General features: G+C 49.0%; 10 protein-coding genes and 1 non-coding gene across 11 annotated transcripts; 6 read left to right on the forward strand and 5 right to left on the reverse strand.

Annotated features, from left to right (window-relative positions):
• Positions 1-182: 182 nt before the first annotated feature.
• Positions 183-969, forward strand: BO83DRAFT_446152 (uncharacterized protein; the record flags this gene model as incomplete). Its single annotated transcript, XM_025536591.1, has 1 exon — positions 183-969. A coding segment is annotated over one exon (528 nt), but the record flags the coding sequence as incomplete, so codon positions are not given.
• Positions 945-2,769, reverse strand: BO83DRAFT_338888 (FAD-dependent oxidoreductase). Its single transcript, XM_025528521.1, has 5 exons — positions 2,575-2,769; positions 1,967-2,513; positions 1,838-1,901; positions 1,400-1,749; positions 945-1,320 (listed from the first exon to the last, which is right to left on the reverse strand). Exons 1-5 carry the CDS (start codon positions 2,732-2,734, stop codon positions 1,011-1,013), a joined length of 1,431 nt encoding a protein of 476 aa, XP_025387432.1. The 5' UTR covers positions 2,735-2,769; the 3' UTR covers positions 945-1,010.
• Positions 2,770-2,955: 186 nt separating this feature from the next.
• BO83DRAFT_378837 (uncharacterized protein) lies at positions 2,956-5,353 on the forward strand. Its single transcript, XM_025531358.1, has 7 exons — positions 2,956-3,090; positions 3,145-3,216; positions 3,275-3,688; positions 3,742-3,966; positions 4,014-4,291; positions 4,345-5,054; positions 5,120-5,353. Exons 1-6 carry the CDS (start codon positions 2,996-2,998, stop codon positions 4,950-4,952), a joined length of 1,692 nt encoding a protein of 563 aa, XP_025387433.1. The 5' UTR covers positions 2,956-2,995; the 3' UTR covers positions 4,953-5,054; positions 5,120-5,353.
• BO83DRAFT_42365 (EXPERA domain-containing protein) lies at positions 5,311-6,589 on the reverse strand. Its single transcript, XM_025535114.1, has one exon. The coding sequence runs from the start codon at positions 6,512-6,514 to the stop codon at positions 5,603-5,605; it is 912 nt and encodes a 303-aa protein (XP_025387434.1). The 5' UTR covers positions 6,515-6,589; the 3' UTR covers positions 5,311-5,602.
• A 1,180-nt stretch (positions 6,590-7,769) lies between these two features.
• On the forward strand, positions 7,770-11,116 carry BO83DRAFT_389201 (uncharacterized protein; the record flags this gene model as incomplete). The annotated part of the gene is made up of 5 exons (XM_025532788.1): positions 7,770-8,194; positions 8,243-8,948; positions 8,971-9,219; positions 9,270-9,627; positions 9,687-11,116. The coding sequence occupies 5 exons, from the start codon at positions 7,770-7,772 to the stop codon at positions 11,114-11,116; spliced, it is 3,168 nt and encodes a 1,055-aa protein (XP_025387435.1).
• Positions 11,117-11,411: 295 nt separating this feature from the next.
• On the reverse strand, positions 11,412-11,497 carry BO83DRAFT_t165. Its single transcript has one exon. It is a non-coding gene; the product is annotated as a tRNA-Val (tRNA).
• A 1,253-nt stretch (positions 11,498-12,750) lies between these two features.
• On the forward strand, positions 12,751-13,506 carry BO83DRAFT_42567 (uncharacterized protein). Its single transcript, XM_025535221.1, has one exon. The coding sequence runs from the start codon at positions 12,906-12,908 to the stop codon at positions 13,488-13,490; it is 585 nt and encodes a 194-aa protein (XP_025387436.1). The 5' UTR covers positions 12,751-12,905; the 3' UTR covers positions 13,491-13,506.
• A 1,463-nt stretch (positions 13,507-14,969) lies between these two features.
• Positions 14,970-15,476, forward strand: BO83DRAFT_427504 (uncharacterized protein; the record flags this gene model as incomplete). Its single annotated transcript, XM_025535347.1, has 1 exon — positions 14,970-15,476. One exon carries the CDS (start codon positions 14,970-14,972, stop codon positions 15,474-15,476), a length of 507 nt encoding a protein of 168 aa, XP_025387437.1.
• A 663-nt stretch (positions 15,477-16,139) lies between these two features.
• On the reverse strand, positions 16,140-16,856 carry BO83DRAFT_389204 (uncharacterized protein; the record flags this gene model as incomplete). The annotated part of the gene is made up of 3 exons (XM_025532789.1): positions 16,140-16,219; positions 16,349-16,543; positions 16,712-16,856. The coding sequence occupies 3 exons, from the start codon at positions 16,854-16,856 to the stop codon at positions 16,140-16,142; spliced, it is 420 nt and encodes a 139-aa protein (XP_025387438.1).
• A 511-nt stretch (positions 16,857-17,367) lies between these two features.
• Positions 17,368-18,215, forward strand: BO83DRAFT_437787 (uncharacterized protein; the record flags this gene model as incomplete). Its single annotated transcript, XM_025536045.1, has 2 exons — positions 17,368-17,775; positions 17,831-18,215. The coding sequence occupies 2 exons, from the start codon at positions 17,368-17,370 to the stop codon at positions 17,897-17,899; spliced, it is 477 nt and encodes a 158-aa protein (XP_025387439.1). The 3' UTR covers positions 17,900-18,215.
• A 5,050-nt stretch (positions 18,216-23,265) lies between these two features.
• BO83DRAFT_42707 (uncharacterized protein) lies at positions 23,266-24,209 on the reverse strand. Its single transcript, XM_025535321.1, has 2 exons — positions 23,554-24,209; positions 23,266-23,506 (listed from the first exon to the last, which is right to left on the reverse strand). The coding sequence occupies exons 1-2, from the start codon at positions 23,978-23,980 to the stop codon at positions 23,418-23,420; spliced, it is 516 nt and encodes a 171-aa protein (XP_025387440.1). The 5' UTR covers positions 23,981-24,209; the 3' UTR covers positions 23,266-23,417.
• Between the last annotated feature and the right edge of the window lie 303 nt (positions 24,210-24,512).

The following is a 24,512-nucleotide window of genomic DNA, read 5'->3' on the forward strand; positions in this document are numbered from 1 at the left end:
GCCACATAAGAGCCCCATACACACTCAACGATATCATCCATGCTATAATTACCACGGAGAATTCACCGTCCCACATCTGCTTAAAGAAAGGCGTTGCCTAGTGTGGCCCCTCTCCCCACTCCGCCGCCCAAGCCTCAAGCAAGGTGGTTATTTAAGACCTTAACAACCTTCTCCATCCTTAGACAGCATTCACATCCATCCTCACAACCTGTTCACAATGGGACTTTTCTCACACCATCACCACAATAACCCCCTCCTCCTCCTCCTCCCGGTCCCCAGGGGCCCCTCCACCCCCCGGGCCCTGGGACCGTCCTGGTGGCCCACCACCACCACCTGGCCCTCCCGGCCCTCCTCCCCATGATCCCAGAGACCCCTGGGCTCGTCCTCCTCCTCCCGGCCCTCCTGGCCCTCATGGTCCTCCTGATCAAAGAGACCCCTGGGGTCGTCCCGGTGGTCCTCCCGGCCCTCCTCCTCCCCCAGGCCCAGAGACCCTTGGGATCGCCCTGGTGGCCCCCCAGGACCTCCTCCTCCGCCAGGACCCAGAGACCCTTGGGATCGCCCTGGTGGCCCCCCAGGACCTCCTCCTCCGCCAGGTCCTAGGGATCCCTGGGATCGCCCTGGTGGTCCTCATGGCGGCCCCCCTCCTCCTGGCCCCCCGGGCCTTGGGACCGTCCTGGTCCTCCTGGTCCTCCCCCTCCGGGACCTCCTGAGGTATGTTAGATATGGCACTCGCCGATTTGTTCTTGTTCTTGTGCTAATGATGTTGGTAGTACCGCCGGTGGTAAATGATTGATGGTGTTGGCTTGCTAGGAAGTGATATCTTTTGCTATTTATCTGTATATATGTTAGTGTTTTGGTTGAGAGTTGTATATGATTCCCAATTGCATTTGTTCTATGTTCGTCGTTAGCATGGTTCTTATACGGATTTTCAAAATACCAGTTAGGACTTATTTAGCAAGATAAGTAGCACATACTACATACAAACACAAAACTATAGAAAGTAGACTGATTCACTCCCACTCCCCATCCAACTCAATCTCCTCCCCTCTCTCCTGTATCTCCAACATCTCATCAATCGTCCAGTCCCGATACACATGACCGCGGGGTATATTCGTATCCTGGAAGGGTGTGCCCCGCTGTAAATGACCCAGTACCTTGCTGTAGTTCTCCTCGGCGTATTTCTCCGGCTCATGGCCCCAGATCCACTCCGCTGTCAGATACTGGAGCCCCTTTGGTGTGAAGTTAATTTTCTGGGGCTTTTCGGAGTAGCTTTTGAGATTAATGAGGCCTAGCTTTTGGAGGCAGGAGACTCGGATGAAGCTGTATGTGGATTAGATTCATTGTTAGTGAATATTATATAATTACTATTCTTTTCATGAGGAGATGACCGTAGACGTACCGTAGCCGATTGTGGATCCTCAACGCCCACGGAACCTGCTCAGTTCCTCCCGCCATCCGTAAGCATGTAGCTAGAGAGACAGCATCTTCGATTCCCTGCGTTGCGCCGTTGCCTGACGCTGGGATGTATGTGTGTGCGGCGTCCCCGATCTGTACGATACGGCCTGCCGGCGAGACCCAGGTGGGCTGGGGATCTCTCCACATGACGCGGAAATGGAGGAGTCGGTCTTTGGGCGTGAGACGGATTAGCCGATCTGCTACTTCTGGCCAGTCTGGGATAGTTGAAGTTATTTTGAGGACGTCTTCAGGGTCGGATTGGTGAGACCAGGATTCGGTGGCGCTTTCGTAGTCCTAAGGTCAGTATTTGCGACGTTAGATCTGATAAAGGCAGGAATACTATATTGGTTTGTTGTTAGGGCAAAATCTCTGGTTGACTCACTTTGTGCGATAAAGTCCAGGACATTGTATCAGATGTCCTGATGACGATGAAATGGTAGTGCTCGCTTTGGCCGGATTAGTACAGTTTGTTCGTACTAGAAGCAGATATCTTTTGGAGGTATAGTCATACCCAGCCCAGAATTCAATCGGTCCTTCTTTTTCACCTACTACCGGAAATCGCTCTCGAACCATCGGATCATTCATGGCTATCTCGACCGGAAAGGCTGTCCGATAAAGAGCTTGTCCGGTTGGTCGTGCCCGAATCTCCTGCCCCAGTGTCACTTTGGTCGAATGGCTTCTCAACCCATCGGCAGCAATGACGACGTCTGCTTCTAGCTGTTCGCCATTCGCCAGAATTATACCTGCACGCCCAGTATGACTTATCTCAAAATATTCCACCGCTCTGCAGCCGTACTCGACGCTAATACCGATGGCATGGAGCTGCTTGAGAAGCATGCCGTGAAGTTGGGGTCTCCAATGGCGGGTGAGTTGCCCTGGCACTTTTTTGGAACCCTTGTCCTGCCTGTATTCAACATGATTCGGCTCGGTCACACGATCACCACTCAAAGTGTAGAAGGCAAGATGAGGTATAAAAGTAATCTTTTCGTTCTCTTCGGCTAGTTTGGGCCAACGTTTGAACGCACGGGTTGCACTGGGGCCGACTGTGAACGAGTCACCTGGTAGGCTTGTTAGCTGCGATGTGTTTAATCATGTCGTTCGGGACGATGGCTTGCTCGCCTGTAGTGACTTCTTCAGGAGATCGCTCGACGATTCGAACGTCGTGTCCATTGCGCCAGCATTCGAGAGCAGCCATTAGTCCTGCGACCCCGGCCCCGACTATCAGGACTGATATGCCGGTTTCTGGGTAGCGTTGGGTGCAGTCGTCTGTCACGGTCATTGTATTGGTGAATGAAGTCTTCAAGAATGTTAGATATGATTTTCTTGGTCATCGAAAAAGAAAAGGGCGTCCAACCTCCATTTATATCCTGAAACATTGCGGGTAAAGTTTATTGTATCTGACATCTATACAAATCGGTGCTAAAGAATGCCGACACGGACGCGGGATGCCGCTTATGCCGACCGGCACCACCATCATCTCACTTCCCTACACATTTTCAACTCACAACCACGCCTCCATCGTGTCCCGTTCCCGACCGACATGTCCACTCCTGACACTCGACATCTTAAGGCCTGTAGACCGTGTTCCAAAGCCAAGGTCCGCTGCGACCCCGGTCCGACCGATGCTTGCCAAAGGTAGAAACGGACGAGATCACCCGACCCAAGGATAAGCACTAACGACGGAGCCAGATGTCATCGCCTGGGGAAAGAATGTACCAGGCAGGCTTCAAAGCCGCACACGGGAAAGCGGCACAATGCGTCGTATGTGTTTGCGAGTGCGCACGAAATACTACTAATGGCTACTGACTAGTTCATATAGTAGTGACGTCGGTCGACTAGAAAAGAAGCTCGATAATGTGACTTCACTGCTCACAGCCTCGCAACGGTACATAGAAAGCATCGGTGGCAGCAATGCTAGTCCATTTCCTGCCACAGACCATTCTCTGGTCATTCCTCCTGTACTGGATGAGGGTGTGGAAAAAATGCTTGCAGAGTTCAATGAGCGTATCACAAACTTTTTTCCCTTTGTGGTACGCTCGCCTCGTATAGGTCTGGACGACTTACGCACTATAAAGCCATTCCTGAACTTGGTTATTCCGGCGGTTGTCTGCCAAGATGGCTCTGCACAGGTGGCTCATTCAATCAAAGCTAGGGATTACTGGATGGAGCATATGCTAGCTAACGGGGAGCATAGCTTGGATCTGCTTCAAGGATTCCTCGCGTACCTTGGCTGGTGAGAGCACCTACATGCAGCATATGATATACAAACCTCTCACACTTGATCAGGACACAGACCATAGTTCCTGCGCCCCGTGCGACGATAATCACTAACTACCTTCATATTCTGGAGGCGCAGGTGATCAACCTCGACTTTCATCGGGAAAATAAGTTGTGTACTCCGGGCACAGTATTCTCCTACCTCCGGATCTTCAAATATGATGAACGCATGCGCAATTCCCGCACCTTAGAGGAGATAAGAGCTTACCTCGGATGCTACTACATGGTCAATATGTGAGCCACAGCATCAATACAGCCTCATTCAACGCTAACAGTAACAGGTTATCACTATGCCTGGGAGAAAAGGAACCCATGGAATACACAACATACACCGACGACTGCTGCCGCAGAATACAAGAAGCAGCCGAATGTGAAACCGACCCGTACCTCCTGCAGCTAGTTCGCATAGCCCACATGGGCGAGAAAATCTATCGCGCTGTCCAGTACCACGAAAAGGACACCCCTACCGGCCTAGCACCCAAAGCCATGGCAATACGCTGGTTACAAAAGGAAATCCAACAACTCAAAGATTCATATTCTGGCGAATACACTCAATCTCGTACGTCCCTCCACCAACCTAACTCAACCCCTCAGACCTAACAAACACCCCAGTAATCCTCAACATGCACTACCACACCCTCGAGATGCTCCTATACCGCATAGCCCTGGAACGGGACTTCGAAGACACAACCTTCAGCAACTACCCTATAACCCAAATCGACATCCTCTGCGCTTGTCTCAACGCCGCACGATCCCTATTCGACACCCTCCTCTCCATCCCACCCATTCTTTACCTCCAACTCCCATACACCTGCTGGACGCAAGTCGGTCACGGCCTCGCCATACTGTCTCGGCTCCTCGTCCACAATGACCCGACGGGCTGCTGGGACCGCGAGTGGGCCCGGCAGACAATAAGCTTCGAAGACACCGTCGACACTTTCTCTCTGAAAGTCGATGAAACTGTTGCGCAGGCGACTGCTGAAAATCTCTATGTTCCGCCTATCTTCACACATATTAAAGCTAGGACGATCATGTGGAAGGAGGCGCATCAGGCGCGCTGCACTACTATGGATAAGTGGAGGTGGAATCAGGAGCAGATTCAGATGGCGGCGGCGTCTTCTACAAGTGGGCCTGGCGCTGTTGTGGATGGAGTGGTGCCTGATGTTAGTATGGAGGATTTGTTGGCTATGGGGCCGATTTGGAATCTGTTTAGTTTGTAGTTTGGGTAGATGGGTATTCCCTTGTATTACATTAGTACTTCTTCTCTCCGTGTGAGTCATATGCATGCTTGTGAGACTGCAGGGAAATGGCCATGTAACACGGTAAGTACCTAGTCCAACCAGCTGGATGCTGTCATTCACTTGTAATGATTCTGAGTGAGTCATAGATTAGATTAACTCGGCAATTCACGTCGACGCGTCTCCGGCGCATACAGCTATTGGTTGGCCCTCAAAAGTGGATTTTCGCGATTGTTTGACATCTCGGTCAATACTGGGCTTTCTTTAATTATGGATGGTTGCGTGGTCTGCGCTGAGCTGGTTTTGAGTCACTGTTGTGGGGTTACCAGGCGGTTGTGTCACCAAGATAAGATGGGATGAGATGAGATCAGATCAGATATGGCACGGTTGATGTAATGATATATGCAATGAACATTAATCGGAAGCTATTAAGTATCAAACAACCATAACCAAAGTATATAGTCAAAAAGTATGCCAGAAAAAGATTAAGCGCTTATGCATCCCCGTTAAGTCATGTCAGGTAAAAAACAGAGTATCATAATCCTCCACGCAGCCCCGAGAGTATGTTCTCACATGTAATGGGGCTGCCTCCGTGTGGACATATCGTCCGTTCGAACATTCTGTTCATCTAGTCACCTTCCAAGCTTATTTCTGGGGGAGCTGTTGTCCCGCTGCCTCTTAATGACGGTGGAAGAGCCGGTAAACTCCTTCCATGCTTCCCACAGTATCCAACCAGGGACAACGACCCAAAGGCCGTTGAAGATAACAATATACAGCACGAAATACAGGAAGCTATCGGTAGCCAGTGCTGTATTGCCAGTCAACATCTCCGGCAGGAAGGTCATGAAGCCTCCGTATATCTCGGCCGTTGCCAACACAATCATCATGAACCACATCTTTGCCTTGATCGCTTCCTTCTCCCTCGACTGCCGGCCGGCAGCCTGATAGACCCAATAGCTGATCAAGGAGGCCGTGATACCGCCGAAGATCACAGTGATCAGCTCGATCGAGATGATGGTAGGGTCGGCACCACCCCAGCGGTGGTCTGCTTGAGCATATTCATGCCACAGTTTGGCAGTTGGTGAATTGGAGTATGTGGCGCCGTAGACGTGGTCTCTATCACCGAGGAAGACGGGGTCGCGGCTCTCGCTGGGGGAGATAGGGGCGTAGCTAAAGAAGCAATGGAAGAGGAAGAGACCTTCCATGCCGAAGTGGACGAGGGCATCAAAGAGGTGCCATCCGAACAGCCAGCGATCGCGTCGGGAGTGACTCGGGGCAGGGAGGAGATACTTGGTGAGGAAGAAAGGAATTAGGAAGATGACGAGGAAATAGAAGAGTGAGAAGACCATTTGAAGGTCGATGTTGAATGGCATGTTGGATGGTTCTGGAGGATTGGACCAGCCAATCTGGCTTTCTAGTATTTTCTCGGTTGTCTTAGGAATGTCGGTCTGGTTACCAGCGAGGGATTTGATGAATTGAAAGGCGTTCTCAAATTGGAGGCTCGAAGCTGCCCAAAGGGGCTCGAGCGATGTTATAAATGCCATAGTGATCGACACTCGCTCACAGCGTGACCTGACAATGAGCAACAAAAGCAAAAGTAGTATATCAAAGACAGATGATGCTATTTATTGTTGACGGAGAAGCTATTTTTGAACCCCTGAAACGCGTGGATTTCCGTCATCGCCTGAGGCACCCTGAAACTATACCTATTTAGGTCGGCATGACCCACCGCTTTCTTTGTTGGGTTTGTTTGCTTTCTTTCAGCTTGACTCACACTTCTCCCTCTTGTTCATTCTTTCATTTGGCCTGGTCGTGTTCATCTTCATTAATGGTACTTGTCGAAAATCCCTTTTGCGGAGGGAGGGAAGTACAGTCCCGTAATTGGCAGATACGAGCGGCTGTTGTCTGGACTGGATCCGGACGATGAAAGGAAGGAACTATGCGCTAACGCTAGATAGACTCCGCACGCACCAGCGGTTGATGATCTGCCCATGGATGTTGTTCCCTTCCTAATGGCATGGACAGTCAGTCGCGGAGCCGATGCTCTCGGATCCGACAAGAAAGTTCATCAAGTTCATCTAGAAATGGAGTTCAATGCTATACAGCGTTCTTGATTGCTGCTCACAGCATCCCGCGATCATGACCCTATGCATGATCGTTCGTTTTGACCAACTTGACCCCAGTGCAATGGTCCGGGGTATAGCGACTTCGCTCTTTGTTGCTCCTGGGGCAAACTGAAAGGAACCACACCGTACGTCAGCCAACCACCTGTCGCTGAAAACGAATCTAGAGCGTTGGATCGCCTCGGAGCTATCACTTCCTGACCCTGTGATTCGCACTTGGCCCAAACTCTATTACCTCGTACCCTGGCTCTGCAATGACAATCCCTGCTGCCCTACTTCATGCTGCGCCTCGTAGTGATCTTGCCCGTCGGTTGCATTTCCGATGCTCTCCTACACGAGAACACTATCGTGCCCTGCCCAAAAACCGGGAGTTCTGTTGGTACACTAGAACTTCGCGCCATCCGCAGTATCGGAAAGAGTCACATGAAGCCCCCCATTTGCGCCATCCTTCCTTCAAATTTCGTCTCGTGGCTTTCACGCCTAGTTGTATGTTTATAAGATACGTATGCCGAGCTATCGATCTGAGACACTGGCTACGTGCGACACCAGTGCTTTGCAGTTGCTGCCTACTCGTGAATCACTCGTCAGCTGACATTTCCGGCAACTTTCTATTCCTTCTATTTATATCATTGACACAGGTAATACATCATAGCTTACTTTATTGATGAAAAGAGAAATGGCTTCCATTATCGAAGCAGCGGATGTTCCGGAACTCACCAAACTGGCACGCGACCTATATCTTACATGCAATTCTATCTCAGGAGATGCCCCTGACGGCTTCAATCAGCTTGTGGCGAGCCTGGAATCCCTGCATAGCGTGTTTCAGACCCTGAAAGATGATTTCAGCTCCAGCAAGATCGAGCTTTCAGAGTCAGATGAGGAGTGCAAGCATACCCTCCATCGGTGCCTGAATTCATGCTCAGGGACCTTGCAGCAGCTGAAGGAGGTGGTCGACATGTACCGAAATCTAGGGTTTGAGAACGGGAGACAGCTATGGCAGTCCATAGATTGGATGACACAGCAGGCATTCATTAACGATCTTAAGTCAAAGATAGTGGCTCATACATGCCATTTGGGCGTATGTGTCGGCTCTCTCAGCAAGTGAGCTTCCATAAATAGCCAAAATAATGACCGTATCTCACAAATCAGGCCATCCTTAGAAAGAACTGAAAGCTCGGCGACAAAAGATTCGGCAAAAGATATACCTCCCCCAACTCCTTCATCTTGGCAGGCACATGACGACGTCTCGCCTATTTCGATTTCAGTGTCTACGCCTCGCCAGCAGAATGTCTTCATACTAGCGGAGTTAGAAGGGACGCAACCAAACAGGTCAAGTCCTACAGCTCCACAACCCTCATGTCCGCCAGAAGACCCTTCTCACGTTTCGGCTTCCTCCGAATCTGTTGTGTCGGGGCACTCGGACACGTCTAGTTTCACGGCTACTACGTACACCTCACCTACTAGTCCAGCTACTTCGACTTACAGCCCTTCGCAATCAGTTGTACCAGAGGTCTTTTCGACGGAGAAAGAAGTGGTTTGGTCTCGTGGACCAGGATCTGGATTCTCAGCTATCCAACATCAAGGGCGAATTCAACGGTCAACCTCAGTAAAACCAGGCGAGTCAACGCCGTGGGGTAGCCCAGGCCATTCAGGAACTGATGCAATACAAGAACTCCACCGACGGCAATTGCGAGAGCAGCTGTTCCGATCGCTGCGGTGTGAACCACGTGATAAGATGCACCAGCCTGATGCAGAACTTCTCGCAAGCTTTGATCATATAGCCCACAAGGAAGATCGGGCTCAGCAACTCACTGCGAGATGCTGGCTGTTAGTTGCTGTGTGGTGGCTTCTGAAGGTATATATACATACGCATTTAGCCTTTCCCTCGTGACAGCTGCTTATGTATGGTAAAGGCCAGGACAGCCCTTGCGAATAGCGAGAGATCAACACTTGCAAGCACCAGAGGCAGCGTGAGCCCGTCTGCATTGTCATGTAACTCGAGTCACCAGGCATATGTGGATCTTCTGAAAGCGTCCTATATCCTGTATGACATAGTCTTGAATTGTGACAACCCACAGCTCCTTTTGGAGGATGAGATAAGAAAAATGATCTCAGATCTATCAGACGTAAGCCCTTCAACGAACATTTTACTTTGTTCAGGCTAAGCAGTTCAAAGGGGCTCAAAGAAGACTTTGGGCAATTTAGTGCCGTGGATATACCCGATTACGCTGCGATCCATTCGCAAAACCTCGACTTCTGGGAACCTATACAGCCCGAAGAGATGATTGGGAAGGATGGCCAACCAGCTAAGCCAGGGAACTTCTGCTATATTACAGTAGAACTGGAGGATGCTGGTAAAGAGGATGAGCAAGTCCTTTTCCGCACTTTCGTGAATGCCGGCATTGGGGCTAAGAAGCTCCGTATGCGATCCAGAGGTGCTCCATACATGCTACTTCTGTCTACAAAGTATGGTGAAAGCGAGCCCAAAATTAGTCTCTGCAACCAGTACGGAACATTTTCTCTGCAGCGAGACTGTAAGTGTCTAAAATTATGGCTAAAATGGCTATACATGAAGAATCTAAATTATCTACAGTGGCACCAGAGGATCTAGCTCAACTGATCCAGTTATCAAGTACATCACTCACCAATCTGTCCGTGCCAAAGCCAGCAGAACCTTTGACACTGAAGTTTGACGCAATGACTTTGTCTATTTCATTCCAAAACATGTCTGATATCTTGCAAGTGATCAGCATGCCCAAAGCATACTTCGATGCCGTCCAGATACGAGAGCCAGTTGATTCCGACCGATTCACAGAAAAGGTTGTTTTCAAAAGTCCGGCCGAATCAGTTGAGCAGTTGAGGATGCCTAGCATGGTATCAACTAGTCCTCCCACAGTACACAGATCCTGTGAAGTGCGCATCTTGGAAAGGTCTTTTGGCGAGGCGTGGCGCTCTATCCGACGCATGGTCATCAGTTCTTCGATAGCTGACAAGCCCGGGCAGGCTACTGAGTTTTTCATGCCTCTGAGCCATGTACAAGTCAGTCGTACGACTGCTTCTGGATTTATCTTGCTGAAATGGTCAGACACGGGCCAGGAGAGGTCTAGCAAAACAGACGGGAACTACCACCCACTTTTCACTTACGTCTATGACGGTAGCAATCCAAACATAGGCCTCGGTATCCAATTTCGCTCACCAGATGCAGTGGATAAGTTGGAAAAGGTTGTTTTGGGTCTAAGCCAGAAGCCTGCCTTCACCTGGTCTCAGGTCAAAGGCTCAGGGCAGGTCTACGAGGTTGCTGACATTGCGCCCGATGAGAAACGCTATAAGGCGGTGATGATATGCCGCACTCGCGCGGAATGGAAGCAGTGCAGTCTACATTATCTCTTCAGGGATATGGACTATCTGTATGACCATTCTAATCTCCGTGTGAGATTTCCCCGTGCATTATTCGCCACTTACATATCCTCACACGTTGACCAGCTATATCGGGCTGATGGTCGAGTGTTTTTCTCTCACTGCGAAAAAGATTTCAGGGATATGACAGTGGAGTTTCACGAAGAGCGCGTGCTGATGGCATTTATGTCCTCGCTTGCATCAACATACAAGCTGGTCTTCTCCAGGAGAGCCACATCCCTCACGACTAAAGAAAAGCTACTGCTCCTCGGTCCTAGAAAGTCAGTGAAAGGAGACTCACAAGTCCAGCTATGGCGCGATGGAAATACCATTCGTCTTGCTGCGCGTTGGAGCGACCGTATAACGGACAGGTGGCTCACAATGACCATACCACCATCTGAACCATCCAGAGCCGGAAATCTGGTCAGCTTCCCCCCAAGCAGCTATTCAAGGGGGATGATCCTCAACATGACAAAGATAGCATCAGGGGCAGCCAAGAATCAGAATAGGGAGCACAAAACGGGGCCAATTACGATCACCTTCCCCAATCTAAAAGGTACGCCTTCCTTTGCATATGGAAACGATAAGGCTGATGTGCTTCAGACCGAGAAGAATTCGTTGCTGTAATAACGAACAATCAGTTGAAGTAGCCGGCAAAGCTTATAGGATCAATTTTAAGGATTCTAGTCTGTTACGATAATCGCATGGGGCCAGTATCCAAGACCAGGGGGTATAGCAAAGCGCAGGAAGATGTGCGGGCCATGTCCCCACCGTGAGAATGAGGAAACCATGGAACATCAAACCCAATTTGGAGGCAGTATACCAGGCAGCCCAGACAATAAAAACAAACGGTATAGATTACGAGAAGACAAGGATTAGCAAACTAGGATTATAGACTGTATTGTGAAAAATACAAAAAGAGTAGTCACGCCCGGGATCGAACCGGGAACCTTCTCGGCGCGTCAGTTTGATGTGAACGAGAAATCATAACCATTAGACCACGTGACTGGACAATGGGAAAGTTTTGTCGGACTTTGACTTAGGGAGTAGACAACTTTAACCCATGTTTATCACGAAGGACTGTCTGAGAACTACACTGATTTGTTGTAGCAGAGCATGCGAACTGCATTCCACAAAAGAAAATCGATAATAACAAGTAAAACTCATGATTAATCCATTTGCAGACACGTTATCCTGCACCGGCCATAGCTTGATCGCGGTGCTATTGACTAGGAGCGTACTGAGATGTTGACCATTACACACATCCACATCTTCGAGATGCCAGCCAGAATGATATCGCAGGTGCATATGAATCAGGAGAGAATATACATAGAAGTATCCAGAGTAGTTGCTAGCTAGTTCAGATGTATAGAACAACCTATCACTTTGACAACGAGCAAGAAGAACCGGGGAGAGAAAAGCCAGGTCTGTGCTGCAATGCAACAACAACATGCAACATCTCTTCATCTTCGCCTCCAAACACTATGTGCTGATCGCTTCTCGTGCCGGAGAAAAAGGCAACGAAGCTATCAGCACTCGCAAGCTTGTGATAAGAGCAAAAGACTGCAGATCACCCGTCCGTGTTTAGTGAAGAGGAGACATCGTCGAGGTAGTCAGTCAGTCACTTTCATTGTACTCTGTACCCCGCTTGATCATGCCGCTCATCTGGAGATCCCGCACGAACACCACAATTTACAGAGAGAACCTGCAGAACCCGCCCAGCAGGTAGCTGTATTTCTTCCCCGACAGAATCGGAGAGATTATCTAGCCATTTGGGATTTCAAAGCTAATGGATATATTAATATAATTGAAATTAGTAGTAACATCCGTCCCGCCGCGCAAGCCAGTCGCTGACTCTAATTTCATTTGTCATAGCTAACTATTGCTCATCGTCCGTGACTCAATTTAAGGCGCGTCTATCCGGTTCCCTACTAGCGGATGACCAGTAAAGTGTGCCTCAAATCATGTATTCTTCAGCGCCCACCCCCAGATCGTCTCAGTCAGTTAAGTCGCCCGGGTGATCTCTCCCCAATATTCTTGTCCCCGACGCGTGCGCCTTGCACGTGCGAGCCTCATGACCCATGGGCAAAGGCTGAGCTCTTATAACGCGAGGCTTTTCACCGAATGCCCTCGCCGGGGCATTTTGTTGAGATGTGTCCTGATTTATCTCACCATGATTAGTGCTTGCCCTGTTGGCAAGCCTTGGGATTCTTCTTGTCGAGGAGGAACTGACTAACTGACTGAGATATCTGGGTATTTTGTTGTTGCCTGGGCTGTTCGAGTTTTCTTTGCTTAGGTATCTATCTATTCATCTATCCCATTGGTATTTATAGTCAGTTGGTCTTTATCCGTTGCTGTCCTGTTCCTGACTGATTTGTCTATTTCATAGTTATTCTTGCTCTTACACTTTGTTGATATGCCACACTTAGTCCACCATCGACGACGCCACTCCTGGCCATATTGCGGCCCTGGGACACAGCTACGTGAACAACGAAATCTGCCGCTCGTCATCGCTGAGCAGCAACGTCAATTCGAACAGCAGTTCTTGACCCCGGTGGGATCTGAGGATTTGCTCGAGGATGATGCCGCATCGGCGGGTATTGTTCGTTCCAGGACTGCCCGGCCCCATCGACGTTGGTACGCTCCATGGGATACAACTCCGCCTAGCGCCTCTGGGCAAGTCACAGACCATCATGCTGGATCAGGATCGGGGTCCCTCCGGAAGATGATCCGTCCACCTCTGGATAAGGCCCGATCACTCTTTGTGCTGCCGACCACGACCACTACTGGGGAAAGTGTGCTGGTTTCATACTGGATGCCCCAGGGAGCTCCTATTTTGCCACCTTCAGGTTCGATTGCTGAAAGAGGAAGAGTTGCTGATGTTAAAACCGGAGCTGGATACCTGTCAGTTGAGCGATACCATCGGCGATGCCATTCGGAGCAGCCTCGGTCGTGGAAAAGGCCCAGCGCCACGTTGTGGCCACTGGAAGAGGAGCAATAGCTGTATGCACTGTCTGTTAGTTTGTGCTGTTTTATTGGTTATATTTCAGTGTTTGGTTTTGACATGTTTGCACGCATTGCATCGCGAGGGTTGCTTTCATGGCGTTGAGTGAGCATTTTGCATGCGATGAGCTTTGTTGATGGCGGCTGCTTGTTGATTTGATGATATAGCAAGACCAGTAGGTCATACCAAGTCTAGAAAATGAAGAAAAGGACGGTCTTCGGAATACTCGTCGCAGCATGTTCGTTTCCCGTATTCCAGTAGGATTCATTTCCCAACAACTCCTTGTGCTCGGAAGCGCGTGCCGGCCAGCCTCTTGGCACAGGACACGTGAAGAGCCGTGATGTCATTGGCGAGCTTAAGAGCCTCAAGTGGGTCACTGGCCGGCGTCCCAATTGGGAAGGCCGTCTGAGACTGGCTGGCTGTCTCTGTCTTGTCTGTCGCTGTTGTGTTGGCTTCGCTTTCAACACCATCCGCAGCGCATCGCCTACCCTATAATTCCCTCACTCATTCCATCGAGGCATTTTCGTATATCCCGCACTGGGAGCGTGACAATCTGAGCAGGGATCATGTTTCAGATAAGAGCCATTTTCACGCAGTTGCTATCAAAAGCAATCCGTGAGTGTGTTTTCTCCGGTTCATGGTAGCCTGGAGAGGGGAAGGAGAAGGAGAGAGACCAGGGTGGAGATCAGCACTAGCTGAGACTAACACTTGGGAAACCACCTCCTGTGAGCCGTAAGCCCTATGTCCCGTCCCTAGTCCGAATTCGAACATCATTTCCTATCCTGCTTGCTAAGTCCGAGCGATCATTCCTGTCTGCAAGGTGGGGGCTGAATTCTCACCCGTTCTGTTGCTTCGTGGGAAGAATTCTGGAAGTTGTCTGGAATGCCCTAGAGCTGACAGCTCACTCATATCCAGACAAAAACAACGAGGACGAACATTCCAACTGCCTATCACTAAAGGACACACCATCAATCTCCGACGGGCGCGCCCGAACAGCGGACAAAATCAAGGCAGCCTTGTGGACGCTGCTGCGGTGGATCTAGCGGTGAAAATGGAGCACCCTGATGGGTCATTTCCCGGTGACAGGCACGATTATTGGCCGGCTCGTAAGGCATAGGGCAGACGCGTGGAGACGACTGGAGATCCTCACCGACTGGCTCATCATTCAGCTGCCGTCCGTGACTCAAGAAAGGGCCATTTGAGCCCTATCGATGGAGCCCCTCGGTGCTGGCATTCTTTCATTCGTCCGCTCGGGCTTCCCGGCAGGGGCCCCATGCCCCGGATAGGGCCAGTGCTGTTTTGATAGGCTGATGGGTGGGCTTCCAGACATGCTCGGAATGAGCACGGAAGGAGGGGACGATGGAACATAAATACGCACATTTCCCCTGTGCTTTTTGGATGCAATAACCTCATTTTACACGAGTTGATCCCACTTTTTTCTGATCCATTCGCCTTGGTATATTTTCAATCAAAGCAATGAACGACGACCACCAGACTTCCGCTCAGCCAAACACACTCAAGCGGGCTCTTTCTCAATCCACTACTTCCTCCACATCATCAACCACCACCAACTCCCACGCTACGAAGGCTAGACATCACAAAGCAAGCCGTCTGTCCAGCGTGAAACAATTCCTCCGGTCGCGCTCCCACTCTCCAACCGCGGCTTCTATTCCTTCGAATCGCTCCTCTCCCTCAGCTAGCTTCGACATTCCTCGAAGCATTCCAGCAAACTCCACCCCTCGTCGCTCTGCAAGCCCCGTCTCCACCATGTCTCCTAGCAGAGCCTCCACCGACGACAGCGCAACCAACAAGCGTGTACATTCCACACACATCCGCAGAAGCGGCCACGACTACCGTCGTTACAGTGGCACAGTGAACCACTACGGTCGTCACTCGAATGACTGGCTGTTTGGAGGCTTCAGTCTGCGGGATACCGTACGGGATGGAGTGGATCGTCTGAGACACCATCATGCCAAGGATTGAGCCTACAATGATTTGCACGCTTATATCTTGTGGATCTATTCTATTCCTGGGTATTTTTGCGGTTCTTCTATTCCGACAGATGATTTTTCTCCGGTCGCATTAGTGGCCCTCCACCATCAGGCTTTCAGCGCCCCCGACATCGCTCCGCAGTTTATTTGAGGATCAACTGGGGCCAGTCTGGCAACAGATTGCCAGCCAATTTGTTGAGAGTTTCAAGCATGAAAAGGGAATCCCTACGCGTCGAGTCAACAATACTCATGCGTCATGCTTGGGTGATTTCGCTTCGGCACAAAAGGCCGTTGCATCGATCCCATCTTATCAGCACGAGAACGCCACGCGCATCTGTTCTGTTCTGATCGATCCGAACCGGATCTACTTTATGACATGTTACGAACATATACCCGCTATGCTATTCGTTTAATTCAATCATATCACTCCTTAGTGTTCATGCAATCTCACGGATTACGCTTTTAATTTTTCGTAAAAAGCAGTAGTAACTTGTAATCATATCTTCAATGTAATGGTCAAACAATATTAGTTGATTCAAGAGCCGTATCATTAATATTAGACAGAGAGAATACTACAAATAATCTTATTCTATGTACTTCATCTCAGAATATGGTTTCCCGCCACACTGGCTTTAAATCACAGCAACAACTGATTCTACATAGTCCCATCATCACCACTCTTCCTCCTTCTAATCCAGACTGTGTCCTCACCCTCATCACCATTCTTACTCCCCTCTCCCATTCGTCAACAACAGCCCCAAAAACAACTTAACTGAAAAGCCGTGAACCATCGCCCCGGGCAAGCATTCCGTCCATACCCGAAATGCAACGACGTCTCATTCACAGACACATAGTGGTTCTTACCAGTAGTAGTAGTAGCAGATAACCCACCCTGACTCCTCAACCAATGAAACCTCAACCCATCAAACACCTCCGGGGGCTCAATATACTCCGGATCCCAGCCAACATGAAACGCCGGCGCCGCGATATGCTCACCTGCCTTGAGTCGCGTACCGTCTGGGAGAGTAAAAGGTTTCGGGACTTTACGTTCGAAGGTGACTATCATTCAATTAATATCATTAGAATCGAATCATGCGCAAATGTGCCTAGAAGGCACTACAGTAAGAGACTGGAAGGAATACTCACCCGCCCCCGGCGGCCTAACACCTCTGCGACTCCTTAACAAAGCTATCCATCATACTCAACGAGCTCACAACGCCTGCTTACTTATCCCATCACCACCACCACCAGTAACCACCACCCGCTCAAACTCCCCCCTCAGCAACGGCACCATCTCCTCCCCATGCTCCGCCAAATCCACCAGACACTGCGCCGCGGCCGCTGCATTAGCAAGCACCGTGCCGACGGACATCATCGCCTGCACGTGGCTCTGGTGACTTGTCGGTGTGTCCACATAACAAAGTTTAAGGTCACCTGAGATTGGAACTGCCTGCGAGATTTCTGGCAGTGACTTCTCTCACTCATCCCTCAATACCTGCTATATGCGGCTGTGTGGATGCATTCGGGATTGATGTAGATCAATATGTTGTGACACCATGGACATCATTTTAGGCTTGTTCGTGTAACACTCGGAGTTGCCTCGAATGTTCTTGGACAAATCATCACTTACCTTGACCAGCTGCAGAAGATCTTCCGGCACTTGGTATTATGCCACTGCATTGAAGAGTCATGATGCTTTGCAGAAGCAGGAAACACAATCTAGATGTTGATTCCAATAGCCTCTTTTGTAAGCATCGTGCAGCATTTAGGATTTTAGTCGCCATATAAATGAACCATGTAAGAAAAGAAAGAGCATTGGGAATTTTGAGCACTCGACTTGATATCAGAGCGAGTTGCTTCGTATGTACCGTCAAAGTCCCAACATGATTGACAAGAACGACGAGACCGGATCACGTGGATCCCAGCATGACTCGTGCTTTCTACACAATCTTAGCACTAACTTGAAATCGACTGGAACAACGCTTTCCGTCTCTGAATACCAAGATTGCCAAAGAAACCAATCGCCAATTCAAGACTTGGAAACTGCTTGGTCTATCCTCCTTTCCAAGTATGTCAACACCTCTAGGGTACTATTCGGAGCAATCTCGGATAGCGGCACCTTGGAGGATTGGAGGGCATCGGTAAACGAAGAGGCGCATATTCCGCAGGCTATCTCCTTATATAAAGTACGTGATCGGGAGAATATAGAGCTGTGCTCTGAATGTTGCTCCAACACGTTCCTCCTTGAGAGTATTGAACTCAAGACCGTCGAAAGATTGGCTCAAGTAAAGGTTCGCACCGTGCAGCCGGTGGTCTAGTGTGTATAGGCATTAACAACTGTGCCAGAAACATGTCGATCTTACTATCGGGATAGACTTTTCAAAGTCCCGCTTCCGAATATGCATATACAGGTAAGAATCGTTTCTGGATCAAGATCACGCAGAACTGTTGAACTCAGCTTTGATTCACACGTTGAAAAGCCTGCAGTCTACACTTCAGCTAAAGTCCATAGACCTGATCAGTGACTTGCAGCGACGCCAGCTCAATAGATGGAACAGAGCGGCGCCGACAGAACCACTAGGTGACACGATTCATAATTGTATTGGGCGACAGTGTCTCAGGCGGCCCGAAGCTGAAGCCGTTTGTGCCTGGGATGGGTCATTCCCCTACGGGGAATTGGATATATTATCGTCGGAGGTTCGTGATGTTTTATATGCCAGAAATGTGCTGCCTGGTGTGATAATTCCAGTACTTTTTGAGAAGTCAAAGTGGACAGTGGTGGCAATGCTGGGTGTGCTCAAAGCTGCTGCGGCTTTTGTCACCATTGACCCATCATTCCCTTAAGCCCGGGTGCAAGCCATTTGTCATGAGGTAAAGGCCCCGGTGATCCTGTGTTCCTCCAAGCAGGAACTTTCGATACCAAATCTGAACCATAAAACCATCACCGTTCCCATCACTAGCCCCGGCATCCTTTCATCTCAAACCCAGGAGAAACATTCGTCGGCATCTGATCCCTACCAGCCGGCTTACATCGCATACATCTCAGGTTCTACTGGGATCCCCAAGGGCATTATCATCAGCCATGGAAACTTCTGTACCAACATGGCTCTTAGCAGTCCTCTGCAGAGTCTTAGCTGCTCCTCCCGCGTCTTGCAATTTGCATCATATGCATTCGATGTCAGCATCCATGAAACGTTGACTCCCCTGATGTTAGGGGGCTCTGTGTATATCCCTTCGGAGTCCCAACGGGTAGACAACCTTCAGCAAGCAATCCTAGATCTTCGGGTAAACTGGATAGAGTTGGTGCTTTCCGTGGCACCACGACTTGATTTAAGCGCTATACCTGAAGTTAAGACCCTCGTCGTCGGTGGGGAAACTATGCGTCCGTCAGAAATTCGCCGATGGGCAGGCCAACTACACCTGACTCAGGCGTATGGCCCGGCAGAATGTACTATAGTTCCACAATTCAATCAGGGCTCAGCCAGGTTAGTGATCCTCGTAACATTGGGTATAGTGCTGCGGGATCATCCTGGATTGTTGAGGGAAGCTTGTACCCATTGGAGCAGTGGGAGAGCTCGTCATCGGTGGCCCGATAGTTGGTGGGGATACTTGGACAACCAGAGCAAACAGCACAATCATTCATTTCTGACGTTCCATGCTCAAAGAGGCCCGGAACCTACTACAAGACTCACCACTCTTTTATTTTCTATACTGTGCATGAGCCTGGTTCCAGACTGAGGCTAACCCTGCATCATGCGCTCTTTGATTTGTGGTCTTACAGTTATATCATAGATGCCGTGGAACCTGCATACAACGGGACGCAGATTGTGACGTCTCCATTTGTCCCTCTCATTAAATATCTTTAATACTTGGATGATATTGCCGCAAAAACATTTTGGACAGGTGAGTTCGACAATTTGGCTGCAGTTCCTTTTCCAGCCAAGGGGGCCCCGGGCCATATTCCCCGAAACGTCGCGAGGTGTGTCCATAGCTTTGCCTTCAAAGGTGCAACGAAAATGAAATTACTCTGTCGCCTGCATGTCGCCTTGCATGGGCCCTCGTAGTGACCTGTCATACAGGATCATTGGATGTCGTGTATGGGGTGACCGTCCCGGGCCGCAACAGCTCCGAGACGGCTAGCATTGTCGGGCCTACATAGGACGAGAAGATATATGACGCATTGAAGAATCTACAGAAATATGCCTCAAATATAATGTCTTACGAGCATTTGGGGTTCATCGGATGCGACAAATGCAGTTCTGAAGCCGTCAGTGCTAGCCAGTTCCAGAGCTTTCTTGTTGTCCAGCCAGCAAGGCCACCTTTGCCCAACGAAAATTCTCATAGCCTATTGAAACTGATGGAAGTAGACGCGTTAGAACAATAGACTGATACTAACTTTGCGACCCAAGTTCTTACGATCATATGCGAATACGCAGAGGACACTATGAGATTGAGGGGCTTGTATGATCCTGAAGTGGTCCCTCCTGAAAAAAAATAGAAGGATACCTGCACCAGATAAGCGACTTTTTGAACTTGATTCTTAGTTCGTCATCAGATACTGTGGGTGATTTACTGCGAAAGACCACCGAATACATCGGCCCTGATGTGAACGAAGAAAGCCAGGTACTGAATGATGTAGAACGAGCGGCTCAAACGCTTCTGGGACAAAAAAAAACCCGCGAAAAACAGAATGGGTTATTCCAATCGATACGAACACACCAAACCTAGTCTTGTTTGTCGGGTGTAATGACGGCTCGTGTGTTAACCATTCATGTGTCTTCAAGTTCCCGGACATTGATACTAGGGCCCGCTTGCATAAGGCTATGACACAGCTTCAAGCCACTCATTCAGATGCAATGACGCCCATTAATTGCCTTCCAGTACCTGTATCCCATGAGTCTGTTGGACTTCCCAGCAAAGCTTATTTTGAAAAAGGAGGCATCGAAACTGCCGTTGAAATTTTTGCAATCATACATGTGTCCTCAGGAAGCCAGTGTTATCACGGTGAAGTCCACGACCGACATACAGTCAAGGTTACGCCGCATAATGGGTGTTATCTTGCATATTGACATGGATGATGTTGATCTCTACGATAGCTTTTTCACCCTAGGCGGTTATTCAATTTTAGCAATGCAAGTCGTTGCGCAGTGCCGTGACGAAAATATATATCTCACTGCTCACGATATTTTGATGCCAAGACGATACACCGTATTGTTTTGAGAGCGTCTCCTTCGTCGGAAAACAATTCTGCAGCCATTCATGATATATCGTTGCTTCCTGATAGACATCAGGACATTGCTGCATTCGAAGCCGATATGAAACACTTGGATAAGCTACCGAGATCTGCCAAGGTAGAGGACGTGTACCCTTGCACTGATCCTCACATGGGACTGCTCCGGAAGATGATCTCCTCATTTCATCTATCTTACACGATCTGGGTAGTTACTGTTAACGATATATCGATTGACATTGAACGCTTGCTTTTCGCTTGGAATTCAGTTAAGCGCCATGCTGCGCTGCGAACAATCTTGATGGAAGATTTTGGTTCAAAACACCATGTTGTGCTGGGGAATTGCCCCACAGAAGCTAAGGTCTTGCGGCAACCGTTAACCCACTCGTTCACACCAATATTCTGCAACGCTTCTGCAGCAAGTACGAAGTGACGATAACAAACGTTCTCCAACTATCATGAGCACTGGTATTGCAAGAATACTGTCAATCGAGCGATGTCTGTTTTGGAACGACGTTCTCTGGACGCGATGCACCGATTGATGGAGTTCAAGACATGATCGGCTCGATCTTCAATGTTCTTCCATGTCGATTTCCTCTGGACGCCGAGTCCTCTTTCTTAGAGACACTAGAGTGGAGCCAGAAAAGCACTCCCGAGGACAAATTGCATCAATTTTGCTCACTTGTGGACCTTGAGGGTTTTTTGCTACCAGGAAACTAGGATCAGCCACTGTTCAATACATGTCTGTCAGTGGAGAGCGCATTGTCCAATGATACAGGAGGGCTTTCCTTTCGACCGATAGAGACGCATGAAGAGACACATGTATGTGCATGCCGCAACGAACATTAAGCAGACGATGCTGACGTGGCTGTCTTAGAACGATATTCTTGTAGTTGTTACCGCCCAACCCGACAAGACTGAAGCTCAACTTATGTACCGGTCACATCCAATGAACGAAAAGCAAGCCATGGAAGTAACTGAGGTACTTCGAACATGTTTAATGTGGATTTTGGAAAACCCTCATCTGAAGTTATTCAACCGTTCGACGCCGCACAATACTATTAGCTGAGCCGGTAGCTGAGCATTGTTATTAAGAAAAGGAAGAACTCTTCTACATAATCAAATCTGATTCTCCCTTAAAGATGACTTTTGCGCAAGCTATCCTTCTAATTAGTAAGATAGAATACAATTCATTCTTAATCCCTGGTAAACTACGCCGCCCATGGTACAGCTGATGGCAAGTATCACCCTGTCCAGGCAACCCGATTCCCAGATCGCCACCCCCTTATCTATGAACCATCACCAACATCGCCATCCTCACCCCAATTGTACCACCACGAAGTATTAGAGAATCCCAATTAAATGATAACCCAGCCAATTAACCACAAAGATGCCCCCGCCACCACTACCAAGCATTCCAAGCCAAAATTCTCCAATCTTCCAACCGAAGCTGAATCGAAATCCCCAATCAGCCAATAATCACCCCCCGGTCCCTGAGCCCTACGTAAGTGGGAGAATCCTTCAGCCAGATGATTAATACCATTATATTTCCATTAATACAGTACTCCTACTAACTAACTACTATAGTACTCGTATTCTTAATATTACTCATCACGATCGATCACTGCAGCAGTAGCAGCAAAGCTCCACCACATCCAAACACCGAAGATTCAAATCCCGATTTGATCTTCAATCACCCACTAACTTATGGATGGATCCAGTCAGTCGACTAAAAAAAAAGACCTGCTACTATGCTAGAAATGCCCAAGCGAAGCATTATATCATTTCCTCTATGGAAGTCGTAGCCTTGAATTATAAGTTACATTCGGACTTATTTCCTTGTCAATCGGGCTAATTTCGTCCTTATCTCGGGGAGATTGCTGTGAGTGCGAGTGATTATTGCAGTGTTGATGCCCAGTGCGGGGCCCACTTTGATATTATATCAAGGTTGTAGTATAGGAGTTAGTTGAGGGTTTTATAGGGATCGGTGCTGGGATGGTGTGGGATCGATGTTTTCTTTTTCTTCGAAATTTTTTTTTTTTCCTTCTTTCTTTTACGAAGGGACTGGGGAAGCGTTTGTTGACTGATTGTGGATTTGAGTAATTGATGAAGGATTTGATTGATTTCTGGTATCTATATAGGGATTGGTATGTTATTTGGATGGGGTGATGGTGGTGGTGTTGAAGAAGATGATTGTTGTGATGAGAGATGAAACAGGTTTCATGGCTCGTTCTGGGAAATGTGCTATTGGCGGAACTGTTCAATCAATTTTTAAGGGTCTTGATGCCTGATCGTCATAAAGTTTTATCCATGGTGGGTTCTGCGATTTGGCTATTTGTTGCAGGGGTTTGTTGCAGGGATTTGGATCGGTGTCGCGTGGCCCACGATTGGCAGATGTGACGGTTTAGTGCCGGGATGGGAAAATCCAATTAAAGTTGCATTCGCTAAATCTGAGCTTGTGTATCACATACTAAGCGGTAAATAAGAAAAATCAAACTAAATCGTAAATCATGTGGTGGCCAACACTCTGCACTTCGTGTTTGGCCCGCCTCGAACAAAGGAAATTCACATGAGTGAGCGAGAAAGCTGAGATACAGGCCGAAACTCCTGGCTGATCCTGACGCGATCTTCACAAACACCGAGTAAAACCGACAATTAATACGAGTAAAGGAGGGTACGAAATATGGCTGTGCTCCAAGGCTTCTATGCTGATTGCCATGTCGCAATGTCGGCCGCAGTGATGTCGATGTTTTCCGGGATTAGGGTCTGTAGCTTTGAGACCTGAGTGGGTGCTGGAAATGGGTTAGCTGTGAGATACTATACTAACGATGGGACTTACTCGGACGTGGTGTAGCAGCGCCTGCCTGTACTTGAATAATACCCGATTCAACATATTCTTTCGTGGTGACGCCGTTGAGAGAGGCCGCTCCTAGCATAACCCGCATCCGATACCGACCAGGCTGTGTGAATTTGAGAGGCCCAAATCGAGCGTATCCGCTGGTGCCGTTGCCATTGCGACTACGCACGCTAGATGTAAGCACGCCTGTGAGTCCTGAAGCTGGAGCAGTGCCTGCTTCATTCCTCAGCGAGGCATGCGCAACCAATTGTTGCACTCCTCGTGGGTTACCCACAGGTCGGACCCCCACAATAACTGGTAGAGTCACTGGTACGCCAAGGGGAACTGTTGTAGGAGGCGCAACCTCAAAGTTCATGCCATATTCACGGCTGGAGCTTCCGCCATCGTTCCTTCCGTTTCCTTGAACCATAATGATTGATGCGCGGGTGTGTATCGACTCAATGGCAATTTCGACAAGTAGTACTCAGCTAGGGCTCTGAGACTGATTCCCAGCAGGTCAAGAAGAGAACAATCGCAAGGGAAGAGAGAGAAAGCGATGCGACAAGTGCCTATTTGAAGCAGAAAACCCGAGGTTTCGATTTGAGATTGTAGGCTTGAGCTTGTTGAGTGAGCGAAGACATCGAAGAGAGGCTTCTTCCAGGGCCTTCATATATGCGTCTCCTCGTATATAGTAGCAACGGATCGCTAGGGTGCGATACAGGAGTCTCGAATTGAACCAGGAAAGTACTCAAGACGGCAATGGTCTTTTGCCACCACGAAGGAACTAAGATCAATAGATACTGGGGGTTCCAGTAACCGGGATCTGCACCAGAGGTCCCGTATGCCCCTAGGCTGCGGGATATTGAATGTTACCGGACGTTGGGTACTGCTAAACCTGCACGATCCTGCAACAGGGCGCTTGCATAGACGATATCCGCTCGAGACGATTTATTTGTCTGCGA

Source organism: Aspergillus eucalypticola, assembly GCF_003184535.1.
Source record: "Aspergillus eucalypticola CBS 122712 chromosome Unknown BO83scaffold_14, whole genome shotgun sequence".
NCBI classification, from domain to species: domain Eukaryota; kingdom Fungi; phylum Ascomycota; class Eurotiomycetes; order Eurotiales; family Aspergillaceae; genus Aspergillus; species Aspergillus eucalypticola.